Source organism: Cannabis sativa, chromosome 9 (assembly GCF_029168945.1).
Source record: "Cannabis sativa cultivar Pink pepper isolate KNU-18-1 chromosome 9, ASM2916894v1, whole genome shotgun sequence".
Classification (NCBI taxonomy): Eukaryota; Viridiplantae; Streptophyta; class Magnoliopsida; order Rosales; family Cannabaceae; genus Cannabis; species Cannabis sativa.
Window position 1 is genome coordinate 58,524,422 of NC_083609.1, and position 21,666 is coordinate 58,546,087.

General features: G+C 27.0%; 3 protein-coding genes across 3 annotated transcripts; all 3 read left to right on the forward strand.

Annotated features, from left to right (window-relative positions):
• Positions 1–669: 669 nt before the first annotated feature.
• LOC115723456 (probable O-methyltransferase 3) lies at positions 670–3,807 on the forward strand. The gene is made up of 2 exons (XM_030652944.2): positions 670–1,513; positions 3,227–3,807. The coding sequence occupies exons 1-2, from the start codon at positions 704–706 to the stop codon at positions 3,533–3,535; spliced, it is 1,119 nt and encodes a 372-aa protein (XP_030508804.2). The 5' UTR covers positions 670–703; the 3' UTR covers positions 3,536–3,807.
• Positions 3,808–6,545: 2,738 nt separating this feature from the next.
• LOC115723968 (shikimate O-hydroxycinnamoyltransferase-like) lies at positions 6,546–8,660 on the forward strand. The gene is made up of 3 exons (XM_030653427.2): positions 6,546–6,821; positions 7,380–8,265; positions 8,644–8,660. The coding sequence occupies exons 1-3, from the start codon at positions 6,546–6,548 to the stop codon at positions 8,658–8,660; spliced, it is 1,179 nt and encodes a 392-aa protein (XP_030509287.2).
• Positions 8,661–15,919: 7,259 nt separating this feature from the next.
• Positions 15,920–18,779, forward strand: LOC115721959 (probable O-methyltransferase 3). The gene is made up of 2 exons (XM_030651083.2): positions 15,920–16,774; positions 18,173–18,779. Exons 1-2 carry the CDS (start codon positions 15,965–15,967, stop codon positions 18,482–18,484), a joined length of 1,122 nt encoding a protein of 373 aa, XP_030506943.2. The 5' UTR covers positions 15,920–15,964; the 3' UTR covers positions 18,485–18,779.
• Positions 18,780–21,666: the final 2,887 nt, after the last annotated feature.

The window sequence follows — 21,666 nt, forward strand, 5'->3', positions numbered from 1 at the left end:
GAGATTTTATGTAAAATTATTAAGACCACAAATATAATTGTTTGGTAAAATTGATACATAATAATAGGTAATCAAATTAAGTAATATAATAATAAAGTAGAATATCGTTTCTACAAAGATATTGTAGAGATTTTATGTAAAGTTATTAAGACCACAAATATAATTGTTCGGTAAAATTGATAAATAAATATACGAAATAAAATTAAGTAATATAATGATAAAGTAGAATATCGTTTCTACAAAAAAAAAAATAGAAAAAGTAAATAAATGAAATAAATAATTAAAATTTAGAAAAATAAACAATGAGAAAAATAAAAATTATTATGATCACCAACTATCTTTTATTTTATTTCCTAATGCAATTACTTAATTTTTTTTTCTTCTTTCTATTCAATTGACAAGTTGAATTAAACATGCCTGCTTGTTTCGATCAATGTTCAAATTCGTGCTTTATGACCCTAACTCACAATAATTCGTATTGAATTCTTGTCATGTTGTAATGTTATGACCTGAATTGTCATTCCTAATTTTGTATATACTTATAAGAGTAATAATTAGAAGGTAGATATAAAAATTTAATTATAGCTTACCCCACATATCTTGTTTGGATACTCAACACAATTTAATTCACACCAAAAACTTATAAATAGAGCTACATAACAATATTCATTCAGTTCATATATAATACATATTTCATAGTATAATGGAGAAATCAAGGAATTCTAGTAGTCATGTAGATTTGGTTGTGAATGAAGACAACAACACAAAATTGCTAAGAGCTCAAGCCCACATATGGAACCATATCTGCAAGTTTATCAATTCCATGTCCCTAAAATGTGCAATTGAATTAGGCATACCAGATATTGTCAACAACCATGGAAAACCCATGACCATTTCTCAACTCACACTTGCACTCCCCATCAACAAAAACAAATCTCATTGTCTTTATCGCCTTATGCGACTTTTAACCCACTCTGGCTTTTTCGCTTTAGAAAAAACCGAAATAAAAGGAGAAGAAGAAGAAGAAGAAGGTTATGTAATTACTGAAGCCTCCAAATTACTCCTTAAGGACAATCCCATGAGTGTCACACCCTTGCTAGTCTTTCTCGATCCTACCTTAACCAAGCCTTATGATGTTCTCAGCACTTGGTTTCGAAACGACGATTCCACCCCGTTTGTCACGACCAACGGAATGGAGATTTGGGATTATTATAGCCATGAACCAAAACTAGCACAAAGTTTCAACGAAGCAATGGCTAGTGATGCGCGATTGGTGACAAGTGTACTAATTGAGAAGTGTAAGGGAGTGTTTGAGGGAGTTGATTCGTTGGTTGATGTTGGAGGAGGCACTGGGACTGTGGCCAAGTCTATTGCAACAACATTTCCTCAAATTCAATGTAGTGTTTTGGATTTACCACATGTTGTAGCTGGTTTACAAGGTGAGAAGAATCTCAACTTCATTGCAGGGGACATGTTTGTTGAAGTTCCTACTGCTCAAGTAGTTTTGTTGAAGGTACACACACATACTCATATATTTTGTATCATTTTATTTTGGCTAAATACTATTTTGAACACTGTGTTTTGTAAAAATTACTAATTAGACTATTTATTTTTTTAAATAACAAGTCAAATCTTGTGTCTTTCAAAATAATATAAAATAGACCGTAAGTTATTTTTTATCAAATTAAAACTTGACTTGGAAGTATTGTGATAAGAATAGTTATATTTTTTTTACATGTTAGAAATTTGTTTTAGGTTGGTTATATTAAAAGAAAAACAAAAACTTAAGTTTAAGGTTTATTTTATACTATTTTAAAAAATATATGGTCTAAATTGAATTTAACAAAATGGATAGTATAATCTACACAGAATCCAAAACACAGGATCTCACATAAATATAATTCTATGAACAAATTACAAAGGCTATTTATAATTTTTTTCTCACGGAAGTATGAATTATGCATTATTGTGTTCATATATTTTTCAGCTCTAAAAATAATTTAGAAACTATTTATAGAGTTGTAAAGTAATTTTACTTTTAAATTGACATGATTATTAACAAACTAGCTACTATAAAAACACAAACAATATTTAATATTATACATATAATGAGAAATCTCTCATTTTATTTTTCACTAATGAAAAAATGATTATAGATGTTTTGGATCATATATGTTAAAAAGTTAATTTTTGGATGTTGTGTTTTATTATATAATTATAATGAACTCTTAAATTTGATTGTAATAAAAATATTTTAGTCATACTAAAAGACATTTTGACAAAATTCGAGTATAGAGGTCTAATTTTTATTTTTATTATTACAAAATATAGGATTCAAAGTATATTTTGAAAGAGTAAATACTATTGGAAAATTCTACAATACACTCCCTTAAAATGGATATATTGATGCACCGCTATCTGTTTTAGTATCCGAAATAATTTTTTAGCCAAATTTTTTCTCATGGTCATGTACGTTATAGTTATTTAAGAGATCCTGCAAAATTTTAAGAAATTTGGAAAAGTTTAACATACCGAAAACTATGTTCAAATAGTGTGTTGTATGCGTGACTATTTTATTTTATACGCGTGTAAAATGGACTGTTTGAACATTGTTTTCTATATTGTAAATTATTTCGAATTTTTCAAAAATTTGTAGGATATCTTTAATAGCTATAACGTACATGAATATGAAAAAAAATTAGCCAAAAAATTTGTTATGGATGCCGAAACAAGTTAGGGTGTATCAGTACATCCCTTTTAAAGGAGTGCATTGTAGAATCACCCAATACTATTTTGGAGTGTATTTTGTAAACGTTATTTATTGGACCATCTATTTTGTTAAATGATAAAATAGACCTTATATTTTTTAGAATAGTATAAATAGGATCCTCATGAGCTCAATTTTCGATATTATTTTTTTAATATAACTAACTTAAAGATAATTTTTAACGCAAATAGATATAAAAATTGTAACTTATTTTGTCATACACCTCTAGATTTGGGCTATATATTAAGTTTTATTTTAACAAAAAATGAAAGTCTATTAATCAACAACTTTTGCAAAATACAGGTCCAAAAATAGTATTTATTCACTTTTAAATACATTGTCCAAACAAGTAATGATACAAAACAAAAGATCAAACTTGTATAAATTAATATTAATTATAAATATTTGTGTGATATTATTTTCATTGAATAATGATTAAATGTTACGTTTGATAATTAGTGGATATTACATGATTGGAGCGACGAAAATAGCGTGAAAATACTAAAAAAATGCAAAGAAGCCATAACCAAAAGCGGGAAGAAAATTGGAAAAGTGGTTGTCATCGACATGATTATTGAAAATGAGAAAGGTGAAATCGATGATGAGTCATATGAAACTCAACTCTTCATGGATATGACAATGACTTTGGTTAGTGGACGAGAGAGAAATGAGAAAGAATTGTCTAAGCTCTTTAAAGATGCTGGGTTCTCTCATTATAAGATTATTCCTATTTTGGGTCTAAGATCTCTCATTGAGATTTATCCATAATTAATATAAATAAGTTATAATGTTCTCTCATTGAGGTCGATCCATAATTAATGGTTGGCAATGTAACAAAGATATATAAATTATTAATCTATGAGTTATAATTATATGTAATAACTCAAATGGGGGAACAAATATTTTCGGTTGAAGATTTCTCTTTGAGTTTGAGACTTTGAGTTCTATCCATAATTAATATAAATAAGTTGTAATGTTATTTTTATAATTTTATCAATTAATAATGGTTGGTATTGTAATAAAGATATTTAAAGTATTAACCTATGACTTATATAATTATAGAGAAAATTACATTTACTATGGGATTTTAAAAGTTCTTATGATAAATATGGTACATTTAAGTTTGACCAATTTATATAATATTTTTTTGTTTTCAGCTCTTTTTATGGTATTTGATATGTCATATATATGTAAATTAGGTTTTCAAATTTCATATTTAATATTTTTATTTATTTAGGTAGTTTTATTTGTCACTGATGCCGGAAAAATCGTCAGGGTTTGCTGCCGGTGCCGGAAAAATCATCGGAGTAGCGGTCGGTACCAAAAAAGTCGTCGGAGTTGCCACCGACATCGAAAAATTCATTGAAATTGCCATTGTCGCGGGAAAAATCATTGAAAAAATCACCAAGAAACTGGTTTCTTAAAGAAGAAACCAATTTCTTGATGAAGAAACCACTTTCTTGGAGATTTTTTCGGTGACAATGCCAATTCTGACGACTTTTCTGACACTGGCAGCTACTTCGACGACTTTTTCCAGCACCGACAGCAAACTTTGAAAAAATCATCAAAATTGGCATAGTCAACCAGAAAAAGTAACAAGAAACTGGTTTCTTAATGAAGAAATCAGTTTCTTGATGAAGAAACTAGTTTAAGCGAACATTGATCAATTCAGTCGAGTTATTACATATTTTGATAGAGGTATACAAAATATAACATTAAATGAACTACACATAGCATAAAATCTATAATAGTGTTGGGTTTTATGCCCTAAATAAAACTCTATTTCAATGTAATCCAAATTATTCAATATCAATAAAATAACAGAAGTATTTTTCATTCATTTGTGTATGTTTTGGTTCATCTTATCAATCGCTTGTCTATTTGATTTATAAATTCATTCAAACCCTTTTCACATACTTGATCATGTTTATTGTGTTGTTAACACAGTGGAAAGTAAACATGACTATGTGAATAAAGATTCCTAGATTTATCAGAACACTGGGTTTTACTGATATGATAATATACAACAGAGTTTACTTGCATTTGGAGAAATGCTATGTTCTTTCCAGAACATTGGTTAAAGTAAAGCTTGGGTTGGATGCATGGAGTATGCATTGGAATGGACCGATATTGAACTTTGATATAGATTCATTAAACTTACCGTAATATCTATTCAATTCAATATCACTAAGTTGATCCTAGATCAAATGATCTAAATTCTGATATGATTAGGTTCAATCTCAAGAGTATTATTTGTGTTCTTTGATTTGTTAGTTAAGCCTACTTTTGGATCAGGGTGATACATACATTTTGGGAACACGGTAGTGCAATTGAGTAGGAGCGCTAACATAAATATAGAATCTATAGCTTCTATCTGGCGAATAGAAAGTAAATGATGATTTCCTTCGAGCTTAACCAAACGAAAATAAATGGTGGAGTACTCATTTCACTTAGTTGAAATATCATTTATACAGGGTTAAGTGTTTTAAGGATAAGATACATTGTAGGGTGTTACGGTAATTAAATTCTTTTACAGTGTAAATCATCCATATAGAGGATCATTGATCAAATTAGGATTATAACAATGGATAACTAATGACGTGTCTATATGGTGGAACATATAGAACGTTCTATATAACTGAGAGTGCAATTCTAAGTTCTATGCGTGGATTCAATGAAGAATTAATAAGTTAGTGAATTTAAGTTGTAAATTCTTAATCTGCTTATTGGAAGCTCGGATATATAGACCCATGGTCCCCTCACTAGTTGGGACAATATTACTTGTAAGACTCATTTATTTGATTTTAATTAATCAATTATAATTCTTAAAGTTAGACTATGTCTATTTGAGAATTTATCACTTATTAAGGGTAAAACAGTAAATAGAGAATTTGAAGGGTATATTTATTAATTGAGAAACTTTAATTAGTTTTATTATTAATAAATAAATGACAATATATTATTTGATAATTAATTATAATTATTAAATAATTAGATTTGACATTTATGTGGTTGAATAAAGGAATTGGCAGTTTTTGACAAAATGGGAAACTAGGAATGATGGAAAAGGAAAGTTGGAAAAGTGGAAGGCTTGTTTCCACATTGCCTAGGTCGGCCACCTTTGCTTCCCTTTTTCCATTTATTTTTCATTTTTTAATGCCAAGTAATTCAACCATAACTCTATGTGGTCTTCTATAAATAGAAGGTAAAGGCTTCAGGTTTTACACACACTTTGTCATTATTTTCTTTCACTCAAAATCTCTGTTGAAGCCGCCACTCTCTCTCTCTCTCTCTCTACCTTCTCTGTTTTCGAAATCCTCTAAGTGATAGAGTAGTGCCCACACACATCAAGTAATACCTCAATCATAGTGAGGAAGGCTGTGTAGAATTCAGAGTCAACAAAGAAGGACATTCGGACTCAGATCTTGATTATACTCTGCGACAGAAAGGAATCAAGGGTTAGAGATCTGAGTGGGAGGAGACATATATTCCGCTGCACCCAATGTAAGATTTCTCATACTTTTATGTGTTTAATTTTCTATCGTTTTAGAAGTTCATATTTAGGTTGTTAAATCAACATACTTGTGAGTAGATCTTAGATCCTGGTAAAATAATTTCCAACAAATAGTTCATAATAATAATGGATATGGTGATTAACATTGAGGAAACAATGGTGAAGCCAGCAAAAGAGACACCAAAAGATCCAATTGGCTGTCAAATTTGGATTTAATGACTACAAGTGTGCATATAACTAATATATACTTGTATAGAAACAATAATGGTGATGCCAAGTTTTTTTGACACTGAGCTTCTTAAACATGCCTTAGCTAAGGTGTTGGTGCCCTTTTATCCCTTGGTGGGTCGGCTAAGGTATGACAATGGTGGTCGCCTTGAAATCAATTGTAATTTGGAGGGTGTCCTTTTTATGGTGGCTGAGACAGAATCTGTTATGGATGATTTGGTTGGATGTGCGCCCACTGTTGAGCTTCTAAAGCTTACTCCCTTTATTGATCGTTCTGCTGGTGTTTCTTCATTTCCTCTTTTAGCTGCACAGGTATACATAGCTTAACTAATCATATTTATTTAAGATAGATTTCTTTATACTAATAAGATATATCATATAGTTTAGATTAAAAGAAATGTAATCCTAAACATAATAAAATTCGACAACTGTTAGATCAATCCAATCATTAATTAGACTATTTGAATCAAAGGAACTAAATCCCGAATATAAAAGCATTCTAATTCGCTACTCTTCTTTATACTTTAAAATAGCTCACTAAGACACTAACTTTTTTTATTTTATTTTACCTCATATATTTACATTATTATATTTAAACCTTTATTAATTAAATAGTAGAAAATTAACAACAATAATAATAAGGGATATTTACATGAAATCTTCTTAACATTTTGTAATTATTACACATGTAACCTTAATAAAAAAAAATAGCGTTAAAAGTACTTTATTTTAGAATTTTATTGCAGTCATATTTTTTTGTTGTTGTTAAAAGTACTAGCTTAAATACACATAGCCATATATTTCTTTAACTTAATGACCGAAAAATAGTAAATTGTTAATCGAAATAGGTAAATTGTTTTTTTTTTGTAGATTACTCGGTTCAAATGTGGTGCAATATCAGTTGGTTTCAGTAACCAACACCGTTTAGCCGATGGCACAGCAGCCATGTACTTCGTCAACGCATGGTCCGAAGTGGCTCGTGGTCTTCACCTATCACAACACCCAATCCTCGACCGAGCATTACTTCGTGCTAGAAACCCACCACAACCAAATTTCGATCACATAGAGTACCAACAATCACTACAACCACTCTCCAAATCTACTCAACAACAAGAGCCCAATCCAATATTAAAAGTTTTCAAATTCACTAAGGACCAAATCAAGATTCTCAAAGCCAAATCTCAACAAAATGGTACCAATAACTATAGCACATTTGAGATTCTATCAACTCATATTTGGAGATGTGCATCAAAAGCAAGGTCACTTCCAAGTAACCAAGTTACTAAATTGTTCACTCTAATTAATGGTAGGACTAAATTGGACCCACCACTCCAACCTCATTTATTTGCTAATGTTTTATATGCAACTTCAACTGTTGTTACCATTGGTGATCTTGTAAATAACCCAATAAATTATGGTGCTAGCAAGATTCGTCAAACTTTGGTTAAAATGGATAATAGTTACTTGAGATCGGCTATTGATTACTTGGAGCTTAGGCCCAATCTCATTCATGGGCCTGGTCGTGGGGCTGATGTTTACGAAAGCCCAAATTTTGGGATAGTTTGTTGGATTGGGCTGCCAATGTATGATTCTGATTTTGGATGGGGTCGGCCCTTTTATGTGACCCCTGTTGGGCTTCGTTTAGAGGGTAAAGCTTACATTTTACCTCCAGGCCCAATTAATAATGGTAACTTATTTGTTGCTATTGCTTTAAAAGTTGAACACATGAAAGTGTTTGAGAAGTTGTTATATGATGGTGTGTGTTGGGAATTCTACTCTTTAATGTATATTTTTGTTTTGTTGAGAAAAACCTAATAAAACAATAAAGGTTTATGTCTTTTTATTTAATATGGGGTAAGTTGAGAAATACCACTTTTATTAATCAATTAATTAAATTTACCTCTAATTTTATATTTAATTGAAACATACCTCTTTTTATATGTATTATACGTAAAACCCTGACATAAAAGAATAACATGGAGAATATCTTGAAGTGATAGGGGCAAAATTGGTACAATATTTAAACAAAAAGGTAAAAATGATATACTTTAAAAAAGAGGGTAAAAATAAAAGAGAACAATATACAAAGAGTATAGAGTGTAATTTCCTCTTTTTTAATATTTTGTATTGCTAGTTGTTTGGACCATGTGATATAATAAAGAGACTATTTCATAAATATACAAAAATGATAAAGTTTTTATATTTTTATAGATCTATTGTTTTGTTTTTTCATATTTCTCCGATTTTTTTTTTTACAACGGTATTGTTTTCTGTTGTTTTCGACCGTTGTTTTGAAGTTGTTCTTACGGGAAAGCAAAGTGTTTTTTTTTCAACAATATGAAATGTTGTTTTATAAGAAAGTTGTTTTGACATTGTTGCTACGGGAAGGCAACAAAGAAGCAACATTTTTCTCTAAGAAAATAAGTTAAAACTTGTAAAAAAAAAATTAAATCTGTAAAAATGTAAAAAAAAAAAATAATGAAAAAAAAATAAGTGTATTGTGTAAATTTTCTTATAATAAATTATAAATTTTTAGTCTCTATGTTTTTTAAAAATCTTTTTGACCAAATATTTATGCTTATTTATAAGCATGACAAAAATATTTTTTTCATATAAAAATGAAAAATATTTTTCACATGACCAAAATATTTGTAAAAATGACAAAATATTTTGTTAGATTTGGAGCTCCTCCATTTTTTTATTTGGTTAAGAATTTCTTGGATCTATTTATATTAAGAAAATATTTTGATCAAATTGCTCCCAACCTTTATGCAAAAAATATTGGGATAATTTCACAAATACATAAAAATAATATAAAAAATACAAAAATATGGTTTTACGGAATTTTAAACATTTTTACGGGTTTTTTGATTTTATTTACAGAAAATAAGATCTTTTTATGTTGTTATCTTGTTAATTTGTTGTTGATTTTTTGTTATATGTATGTTATTTATTGTTATTATTTTGATGTTATTTTCATGTTACTTTTATGTAATTTTCTTGTTATTTTCATGTTATTTATATGGAAAACTGTAAAAATATAAAAAAAAAATAATTTAAATATAAAAATGTAATTTTTTTTTTAAAAAAAAAAAATGGTATCTTGTATAGTTATCCCTTATAAAATTTTATTTAAAATACAAAATTCAAATTGGTAATCACAAACACATGTAAAAATAAAGGTGTTTGGTAACATAATCTTTGATATTGACAATAAAACCCTCAAATCTTCACATAGTTCTTTTTGCATATTTGAAGTGTTATTTGTTTTTTGTTGTTTCATATCAAGATGGATTGCCACTATGTTGACATATTGTAAGTTTTTATTATTTCAAATAATGACTTAAATATTATGATGGCGTTTAATAACACTTTTTTAATCAGTTTTTTGTTTTTAAAATTAGAAAAGTAAAAATATTTTTCAAAAACATATTCTATAAAACTGTTTTTACTTTTCAATTTTTTATTTAGAAATTAAAATTTTAAAAACAAAAAAGTCACATTCAATATTTTTTTTAAACAGTTTTTTTTCTCAATCAATATTTTAGACTCCGACCAGACCCGGACCCAAATTCCCTCCCCACGGCCCTAGTGCTGAACCGGCTTCTGACCCGAACCCGAATCCGACCTTGGGCATAGACCCGACTTAAATAAAATCAAAAAATTAAAATTAAAATGAACTTTACAGAACACACTTTTATTTTCTGTTTTTAAAATTGAAAAACAAAAGTGGTTACAGAACGCAATTTTGTTTTTTAAAAATAAAAATTTTACTTTCATTTTGTGATTAAAAAATTTAAAAATAAAAGTGTTACCAAACAGCACCTATAAAAAACTATTTTATAATTTTAAAAATAATTTAAATATGAATTAAAAATAATAAAAACAAAAAAAAATCTTTAATTTTTGTTTTCATTTCTTTCGTCTATGACCATTTCTCATCTCAATTCTTAATGTTTACATTTTTTTATAATTTTATTTACAAATTATATAGTTTTTTTATGTATTTTTATGTTGTACTATTGTTAATTTCTTGTTGATTTTTTATTGTCGTTTTGATGTTGCTAAGATATTATTTTTATGTTACTTTTATATAATTTTCTTATATTTTTCGTGTTACTTTTATAAAATACTGTAAAATGTAATAAAGAAATCTTTGAACATAAAAATATAAAATTTTTACTAAAAAAATTATGCTTTGTGTAATTATCCCTTAGAAAAACGTAACAAAAATATGTACCTGATTTTTTGTAGACCCTATGTTTGTATAAATGCATGGGTTTTAAAAAAAATAATTTTTTAGACTTTGTGTTTGGTAAAAATGCTAAAATTAGGTATTTAATTAATATTAATTTTTAGACTTTGTATTGTTATGGATGGAGACTTCATAGACAAAGACATAGTAGAGATTTTATGTAAAATTATTAAGACCACAAATATAATTGTTTGGTAAAATTGATACATAAGTATACGTAATCAAATTAAGTAATATAATGATAAAGTATAGCATCGTTTCTAAAAAGACATTGTAGAGATTTTATGTAAAGTTATTAAGACCACAAATATAATTGTTTGGTAAAATTGATACATAAATATACGAAATCAAATTAAGTAATATAATGATAAAGTAGAGTATCGTTTCTAAAAAAAAAAATATTAGAAAAAAGTAAATAAATAATTAAAATTTAGAAAAATAAACAATGAGAAAAATAAAAATTATTATAATCACCAACTATCTTTTATTTTATTTCCTAATGCAATTACTTAATTTTTTTTCTTCTTTCTATTCAATTGACAAGTTGAATTAGACATGCCTGCTTGTTTCGATCAATGTTCAAATTCGTGCTTTACTTTTTTATTTTTATTTTTTACAATTCTAAACTATATATGTATATTTTATAACTTTAGTTATATTTATATAAACTTCTCAAAAATATTTTACAGATTACCATATATATACAAAAATTACTAATATTATTAGAATTTAAATATTTATTTATTTATATATACTCAATTTTTTTTATTATATCATGTACTCTATAACTAAATTGATACATATTTATAGTTTTAAATGTTTTATTAGTTTTAATATAAAATATAATATTTAGTATTATACTTAAATTTTATTATTATTTTAATTCATTTATTATTAATAAATACATATTAATAATAATAAATTTTAGAATTTTTTTAATATGTCGTGCTGTATTTTTTGGGCTTGTCGCGTGCCGTATTTTTTAGACTAGTATATTCGTGTGTGCTTACGTGTCGTGCATTTTGTGCTTCTCGTCCTGTGTCGTGCATTTCGTGCTTCTCGTCCCCTGTCGTGCTTAAGCACATATTTTCATGCCCTGTTGCGCCAATTTATAGCATCATGCCATGTCATGTCCAAGTTCATATTTTTTTCGTATCTTCTGAGCTCGTGTCAATTTCGTGTCGTGTCAAAAAAACTCAACACGTGTTTACAACACTACATAAGGCTAGTGGCATCCATATTCACTCAATTAAGATTACTAGCTATTTATTTTAGGTGTGGCAATTTGTGTTGTCTCGTGTCATACACATTCGTATTATGTAGGTTGACATGTATATTTCATTGATCAACCTTAGACCCATATATATTTCATGTCAAGAAATATCAACCTTAACTCGACATGTCGTGTTCTCGTGTCGATCCATCATGTCTGTGTGTTGAATATACTTATGTTACAATATACATTGATCAACATCAGGGTCTGTCCCAGGCATAGGCGGGCTAGGCCCGCGCCTAGGGCCCATTCATTTTAGGGGCCCAAATAAAAAAAAATATTTTTTAATAATTTTTAAAAATACCATTATCTTTATAGTAAGGGTCAAATTTTTTTTTTCCTATGACTCATTTTAACTCAGAGTCGGTCCAAATCAACAGAAGTAGTATCACATATTTAATATATATATACATATTTAAATAAATATACTAAATAAATAATATTTATGAATTATTTTAATAATCATGAATAAAATTCAATTACCTATCTTATATTCTTATACACAATTTCTTTCTAATTATATATTTTTTTATGAAAATAAACGATAATTTAACTATAAATTAATAATTTTAATAATATATTAGATATAAATAAGTTAATTCATGTTCATTTAGTGTCACATGTGTTAATCCTAACCAAACTCAAATAATAATTGTGTCACTCGGATTCGACCCAATTTTGACCCCTATCAATTTTTTATGACCCTAACTCACAATAATTCGTATCGAATTCTTATCATGTTGTCGTGTTATGATCTGAATTACCATTCCTAATTTAAAAACAAAAGTGTTACCAAACAACACCTATAAAAAATTATTTTATAATTTTAAAAATAAGTTAAATATGAATTAAAAATAATAATAATAAAAAAAATTCTTTAATTTTTTTTCTTCATTTCTTTCGTCTATGACCATTTCTCATCTTATTTCTTTATGTTTACATTTTTTTTATAATTTTATTTACAGATTATAAAGTTTTTTGATGTATTTTTCTGTTTTACTATTGTTAATTTTTTTTTGTCGTTTTGATGTTGATAAGATATTATTTTTATGTTACTTTTATGTAATTTTCTTGTATTTTTCGTATTACTTTTATAAAATACCGTAAAAAATATATAAAAAAAAATCTTTGAACGTAAAAATATAAATTTTTACAAAAAAAAAAATGTGCTTTGTGTAATTATCCCTTAAAAAAACGTAACAAAAATAAGTGCCTGATTTTTTTTAGACCCTATGTTTTGTATAAATGCATGGGTTTTAAAAAAATAATTTTTTAGACTTTGTGTTTAGTAAAAATGCTAAAATTAGGTCTTTAATTAAAATTAATTTTTAGACTTTGTATTGTTATGGATGGAGACTTCATAGACAAAGACTTTGTAGAGATTTTATGTAAAATTATTAAGACCACACATATCATTGTTCGGTAAAATTGATACATAAGTATACACAATCAAATTAAGTAACATAATGATAAAGTAGAGTATCGTTTCTACAAGAAAAAAATTAGAGAAAAGTAAATAAACAAAATAAATAATTAAAAGAGTAATTTGCGGCATAAATACCTAAGTTTAAAGTTGTAAATAAATACCTAAGTTTAATTTTTGGCCTAAGTTATATTTTTGGAACTTTGTAGGTACCTAACCGTTAAAATATTATGTCATTATCCACGTGTCATTTTCTTATTGGTATATTTTAATTAATTTTTTTAAAAAAATAACAATTTAATGACTTGGACCAATTAGGAATTGCCACGTGGAAATTTACTTAACAATTAACAGTCAGTTACCTAAGTTTAAAGTTGCAAATAAATACCTAAGTTTAATTTTTGGCCTAAGTTATATTTTTAGAACTTTGTAGGTACCTAACCGTTAAAATATTATGTCATTATCCACATGTCATTTTTTTATTGGTATATTTTAATTAATTTTTTTAAAAAAATAACAATTTAATGACTTTGACCAATTAGGAATTGCCACGTGGAAATTTACTTAACAATTAACAGTCAGTTACCTACAAAAGTTCCAGAATTATAACTTAGGTATTATTACCGCCAAAAATTAAACTTAGGTATTTATTTGCAACTGAGAGTTAAACTTAGGTATTTATGCCGCAAATTACTCATAATTAAAATTCAGAAAAATAAACAATGAAAAAAATAAAAATTATTATGATCCCCAACTATCTTTTATTTTATTTTCTAATGCAATTACTTAATTTTTTTTTCTTTCTATTTAATTCACAAGTTGAATTAAACATGCCTGCCTGTTTCGATCAATGTTCAAATTTGTTCAAATTCGTGCTTTACTTTTTTATTTTTTTTTACAATTCTAAACTATATATGTATATTTTATAGCTTTAGTTATATTTATATAAATTTCTCAAAAATATTTTACAGATTACCATATATATATATATATAAATTACTAATATTATTATATCATGTGCTCTATAAATAAATTGATACATATTTATAGTTTTAAATGTTTTAATAGTTTTAATATAAAATATAATATTTAGTATTATATTTAAATTTTATTATTATTTTAATTTATTTATAATTGATAAATACATATTAATAATAATAAATTTTAGAATTTTTTAATATGTCGTGTTGTGTTTTTTGAGCTTGTCGCGTGTCGTATTTTTCAGACTAGTCTATTCGTGCATGCTTAGGTGTCGTGCATTTCGTGCTTCTCGTCCTGTGTCGTGCATTTCATGCTTCTCGTCCCGTGTCGTGCTTAAGCACATATTTTCATGCCTTGTTGTGCCAATTTATAGTATCGTGTCATGTCATGTCCAAGTCCATATTTTTTCGTGCCTTCTGAGCTCGTGTCAGTTTCGTGTCATGTCAAAAAACTCGACCCGTATTTACAACACTACATAAGGTTAGTGGCATCCATATTCACTCAATTAAGATTACTAGCTATTTATTTTAGGTGTGGCAATCTGTGTTGTCTCGTGTCATACACATTCGTATTATGTAGGTTGACATGCATATTTTATTGATCAACCTTAGACCCATATATATTTCATGTCAAGAAATCTAGCCTTAACCCGACATGTCGTGTTCTCGTGTCGACCTATCATGTCCTTGTGTTGAATATACTTATAGTTACAATATACATTGATCAACATCAGGGTCGGCCCCAGGCATAGGCGGGCTAGGCCCGCGCCTAGGACCCACTCATTTTAGGGGCTCAAATAAAAAAATACCTTTAAAAAAAATATTTTTTTTTAATAAATTTTAAAAATACCATTTATCTTTATAGTAAAGGCTATTTTTTTTTTTCTTATGACTCATTTTAACTGAGAGCCGATCCAAATTAGCATAAGTAGTATCACGTATTTAATTTATATATATTTTTTTAATTATATCAAACTCATTTAAATAATATACTAAATAAAAATATATCAACAAATAAATAATATTTATTAATTATTTTAATAATCAATACAATGAATAAAATGCAATTATCTATCTTATATTCCTATACAGAATTTTCTTTCTAATTATATATTTTTTTATGAAAATAAACAATAATTTTACTATAAATTAATAATTTTAATAATATATTAGATATAAATAAGTTAATTCGTGTTCATTTCGTGTCACATATGTTAATCCTAACCCAACTCAAATAATAATTGTCACTCGAATTCGACCCAATTTTGACCCCTATCAATTTACAGTAATTCATATCGAATTCTTATCGTGTTGTCGTGTATGACCTGAATTGCCATCCTTAATTTTTTTTTATATACTTATAAAAATAATAATAATTTAGATATAAAAATTTAATTATAATTTACCCCACATATCTTGTTTGGATACTCAACACAATTTAATTCACACCAAAAACTTATAAATAGAGCTACAAGTTATAACAATATTCATTCCGTCCATATTTAATACACATTTCATCGTATAATGGAGAAATCAAGGAATTCTAGTAGTCATGTAGATTTGGTTGTGAATGAAGAGAACAACACAAAATTACTAAGAGCTCAAGCCCACATATGGAACCATATCTTCAATTTCATCAATTCCATGTCCCTAAAATGTGCAGTTGAATTAGGCATACCAGATATTATCAACAACCATGGAAAACCCATGACCATTTCTCAACTCACACTTGCACTCCCCATCAACAAAAACAAATCTCATTGTCTTTATCGCCTTATGCGACTTTTAACCCACTCTGGCTTTTTCGCTCTAGAAAAAGCCGAAATAAAAGGAGAAGAAGAAGAAGAAGGTTATGTAATTACTGAAGCCTCCAAATTACTCCTTAAGGACAATCCCGTGAGTGTCACACCCTTATTGCTAGTCCTGCTCGATACTACCTTAACCAAACCTTATGATGTTCTCAGCACTTGGTTTCGAAACGACGATTCAACCCCGTTTGTCACGACCAACGGAATGGCGCTTTGGGATTATTATAGCCATGAACCAAAACTAGCACAAAGTTTCAATGAAGCAATGGCTAGTGATGCGCGATTGGTGACAAGTGTACTAATCGAGAAGTGTAAGGGAGTGTTTGAGGGAGTTGATTCGTTGGTTGATGTTGGAGGAGGAACTGGGACCGTGGCCAAGTCTATTGCAACAACATTTCCTCAAATTCAATGTAGTGTTTTGGATTTACCACATGTTGTAGCTGGTTTACAAGGTGAGAAGAATCTCACCTTCATTGCTGGGGACATGTTTGTTGAAGTTCCTACTGCTCAAGTAGTTTTGTTGAAGGTACACACACATACTCATATATATTTTGTATCATTTTATTTTGAACCCTGTGTTTTGTAAAAATCACTAATTAGACTATTTATTTTGTTAAATAACAAGTCAGATCTTGTGTTTTTCAAAATAGTATAAAATAGACCGTAAGTTATTTTTTATCAAATTAAAACTTGACTTGGAAGTATTGTGATAAGAATGGTTATATCTTTTTACATCATTTGTTTGTGTTAGAAATTTGTTTTAGGTTGGTTATATTAAAAGAAAAACAAAAACTTAAATTTAAGGTCTATTTTGTACTATTTTAAAAAATACATGGTCTCAATTGAATTTAACAAAATAGATAGTCTAATTTACACAGAATTCAAAACACAGGATCTCACATAAATATAATTCTATGAACAAATTACAAAGGCTATTTATAATTTTTTTCTCACGGAAGTATGAATTATGCATTATTGTGTTCATATATTTTTCAGCTCTAAATATAATTTAGAAACTATTTATAGAGTTGTAAAGTAATTTTTCTTTTAAATTCTGTTTCATGTAACAAATAAAATCATCGATGTGACTGTTTAGACTATTTTCATGTCAAAATAGCCTCAAACAAACTAGCTACTATAAAAACACAAACAATATTTAATATTATACATATAATGAGAAATCTCTCAATTTATTTTTCTAATGAAAAAATGATTATAGATGCTTTGGATCATATATGTTAAAAAGTTAATTTTTGGATGTTGTGTTTTATCATATAATTATAATGAACTCTTAAATTTGATTGTAATAAAAATATTTTAGTCATACTAAAAGACATTTTGACAAAATTCGAGTATAGAGGTCTAATTTTTATTTTTATTATTACAAAATATAGGATTCAAATTATATTTTGAAATACTAAATATTATTTTGGAGTGTATTTTGTAAACGTTATTTATTGGACCATCTATTTTGTTAAATGATAAAATAGACCTTATATTTTTTAAAATAGTATAAATAGGATCTTCATGAGCTCAATTTTCGATATTATTTTTTTTAATATAACTAACTTAAAGATAATTCTTAACACAAATAGATATAGAAATTGTAACTTATTTTGTCATACACCTCTAGATTGGGCTATATATTAAGTTTTATTTAACAAAAAATGAGTTCAGGGTCCTATTTGTACTATTTTAGAAAATACAAGGTCAATTTTATCATTTAACAAAATAGAAGGTCCATTAATCAACAACTTTTTGCAAAACACAGTGTCCAAAATAGTTATTCACTTTAAAATACATTGTCAAAACAAGTAATGATACAAAACAAAAGATCAAATTTGTATAAATTAATCCTAATTATAAATATTTGTGTAATATTATTTTTACTGAATAATGGTTAATTGTTATCTTTGATAAATAGTGGATATTACATGATTGGAGCGACGAAAATAGCGTCAAAATACTAAAAAAATGCAAAGAGGCCATAACCAGAAGCGAAAAGAAAATTGGAAAGGTGGTTGTCATCGACATGATTATTGAAAATGAGAAAGATGAAATCGATGAAGAATCATATGAAACTCAACTCTTCATGGATATGGCACTAATGACTTTGTTTAGTGGACGAGAGAGAAATGAGAAAGAATTGTCTAAGCTCTTTAAAGATGCTGGGTTCTCTCATTATAAGATTACTCCTATTTTGGGTCTAAGATCTCTCATTGAGATTTATCCATAATTAATATAAATAAGTTATAATGTTCTCTCATTGAGGTCGATCCATAATTAATGGTTGGCAATGTAATAAAGATATATAAATTATTAATCTATGAGTTATAATTATATGTAATAACTCAAATGGGGGAACAAATATTTTCGGTTGAAGATTTCTCATTGAGTTTGAGACTTTGAGTTCTATCTATAATTAATATAAATAAGTTGTAATGTTATTGTTATAATTTTATCAATTAATAATGGTTGGTATTGTAATAAAGATATTTAAAGTATTAATCTATGACTTATATAATTATAAAAGAAATTACAATTATGAGATTTTAAAAGTTCTTATGATAAATATGATACATTTAAGTTTGACCAATTTATATGGTATTTTTTTGTTTTCAGATCTTTTTATGGTATTTGATATGCCATATATATGTAAATTAGGTTTCCAAATCTCATATTTAATGTTTTTATTTATTTAGGTAGTTTTATTTGTCATTGATACCGAAAAAATCGTCAGGGTTTGCTGCCGGTGCCGGAAAAATCATCGGAGTAGCGATCGGTACCGGAAAAGTCATCGAAGTTACTGTCGACGCTGAAAAATGCATTAGAATTGGCATTGTCGCCGAAAAAATCACTGAAAAAATACCAAGAAACTGGTTTCTTCTTTAAGAAGTTTCTTGATGAAGAAACTACTTTCTTGGAAATTTTCCTGGTGACAATGCCAATTCTGATGACTTTTCTGACATTGGCAGTTACTTCGGCGACTTTTTCCAGCATTAACAGCAAACTTTGAAAAAGTCATCAAAATTGGCATAGTCAACCGAAAAAATTAACAAGAAACTGGTTTCTTAATGAAGAAATTAGTTTCTTGATGAAGAAACCAATTTGAGCGAACATTGATCAATTCAGTCGAGTTATTATATATTTTGATAACCTCAATATAAATATTAAGTAGCAAATGGTTAATTGTACCAATCCAATTAATCAATTTTCTGTTTTTAAAATTGAAAAAGTGAATATTTTTCAAAAACATGTTTTATAAAACTGTTTTCACTTTTCAATTTTTTAATTAAAAATAAAAATTTTTAAGATAAAAAAAATCACTTTCAATATTTTTTTAAACAGTTTTTTTTCTTAATCAATATTTTGGACTCCAACCAGACCCGGACCCAAATCCCCTCCCCACGGCCCTGGCGCTAAACCCGGCTTCTGAGCCAAACCCGAATCCGACACCGCACCTAGACCCAACTTAAATAAAGTCAAAAAATAAAAATAAAAATGAACTTTACAGAACACACTTTTATTTTCTGTTTTCAAAATTGAAAAACAAAAGTGGTTACAAAACACATTTTTGTTTTTCAAAAATAAAATTTTTAAAAACAAAAAAATTACTTTTATTTTAGGATTAAAAAAATTAAAAAATAAAAGTGTTACCAAACGATACTTATTTTTTAAAATTATTATTATTATTAGTATTTTTTTTTTTTTGTTAAAATAATTTGATTTTAAAAAATTATAATATTCATATTTCATACTTAAAAACTTTATTGTCTAAATTAATATTAAAAATTTAAAATAAGGCAAATAATAATTGAATAAAATCCAAGCTTTAAATAAAATTCATTTAAATATTACAAATAGTTAATTATGTAATATATTGAACAATATATAGGCAAGGTTATATTCCAAAATTATTAGCTTAATTATTTAATATTGAATAATGATATTGACACACTCAAATACAATCAATTGGTTACTGATGTGGTTATCCTAATAGTACTTGATTTTTCTATATTTTTAACTTTTTATTGGATTTTTCCCATTATCTTTTTTTTTTTTTTTTTTTTTTTGTAAAATAGCCATGTTTTTCCATAAAGCCATGTTTTTGTTTATAATTTGGAAAAAAATTCTCATGAATAAGTCATGCATGTATAAGGAATTATGAGTTTTGTAATCTTCCACAACCTATATGATGATGGTCTAATTTGGTGAATTTCCAAACTTATTTATAGAGAGGAAAAAAAGGAAGATATTTAATAGTATAATAATAAGTAATATTAATGGTTCAATAGTAATGATAAATTGATAATTACACAAGTTTTGTTATTTTCAATGCGAGAGAAACAACTAAGTTTTTTTTTTTATATATAAAATACAAATAATTAAGAAAAACAAATAATGATTTAAAAAACATATAAATAGTAAAAAAAATAAAATACCTTCACAAAAATAACATCACTAGTTACTATATAGTTTATTTTAATAAAACATGGTTTACAAATAACATATTACTAACATATGTTCAGAGAACTATGATAAAAGTGTTTTAAAAGAAAGATCTTGTAAACCAAATATTATGTTAAACAATGATATTACTATTAGGCTAATTAGTAATTTTTTCCCCCGAATTTTGACATGTATTAAATCATGCCCCCTGAACTTTTTTGGCCGTTAAAAATTCTCCTTAACCTATTAAGATTGTTAAATTTAAGGACTTTTATCTAATTTTAGTAAAAAAATTCTAACATGGATGAAAGTTCAGGAGACATGATTTAATACACATAAAAGTTTGAGGGGCATGATTTGGTAGATATCAAAGTCTGGGGAGCATGATTTGGTACCTGAAACAGTGAAATTGAATGAAATTAGACAAAAGTCCTTAAATTTAACAATCTCAATAGTTCAGGAGGAATTTTTAACGGCCAAAAAAATTCAGGGGCATTATTCGGTATATGTCAAAGTTCGGGAGGAAAAATTACTAATTAGTCTTATTATTATTTGACATATTGTAAACCAAATGATATTAAATAATGATATTATTACGTTAGGCAGGCTATAAATAATAACAATAATATAGATATAAAAGTTTGATTATAGTTTAACCAAGTGTTGACCCTAGCTATAAGCGGGTTAGACTAGTGCTTAGGGTCTATATTTTTAGGAACCCAAAATAATAAAAAAAAAATAAATAAATAAAAAAAATTAAAAGTCTCATTAAACTTTTATTTATGTAAAATGATTTGTATTATAAACAACAAGTATACATAGCTTGGTTAGAATTGGGATGAACACATTAGACCATATCTAATGGGAGATATAAAAGTTAAGCTATATTTGACGCAAAAAGTGATTTTGTAATATTTTTAGATCAACTTTTATTAGTTTTGTCTTTATGGTAGACATATAGAGTCATAG

Bases quoted from the DNA above. Each gene is read 5' to 3' on its own strand.
- LOC115721959 (XM_030651083.2), top strand. From the start codon at position 15,965: ATGGAGAAATCAAGGAATTCTAGTAGTCATGTAGATTTGGTTGTGAAT. The intron at 16,775-18,172 runs GTACACACACAT...TTTGATAAATAG, and splicing joins CTCAAGTAGTTTTGTTGAAG to TGGATATTACATGATTGGAG.
- LOC115723456 (XM_030652944.2), top strand. From the start codon at position 704: ATGGAGAAATCAAGGAATTCTAGTAGTCATGTAGATTTGGTTGTGAAT. The intron at 1,514-3,226 runs GTACACACACAT...TTTGATAATTAG, and splicing joins CTCAAGTAGTTTTGTTGAAG to TGGATATTACATGATTGGAG.
- LOC115723968 (XM_030653427.2), top strand. From the start codon at position 6,546: ATGGTGATGCCAAGTTTTTTTGACACTGAGCTTCTTAAACATGCCTTA. The intron at 6,822-7,379 runs GTATACATAGCT...TTTTTTTTGTAG, and splicing joins TTCCTCTTTTAGCTGCACAG to ATTACTCGGTTCAAATGTGG.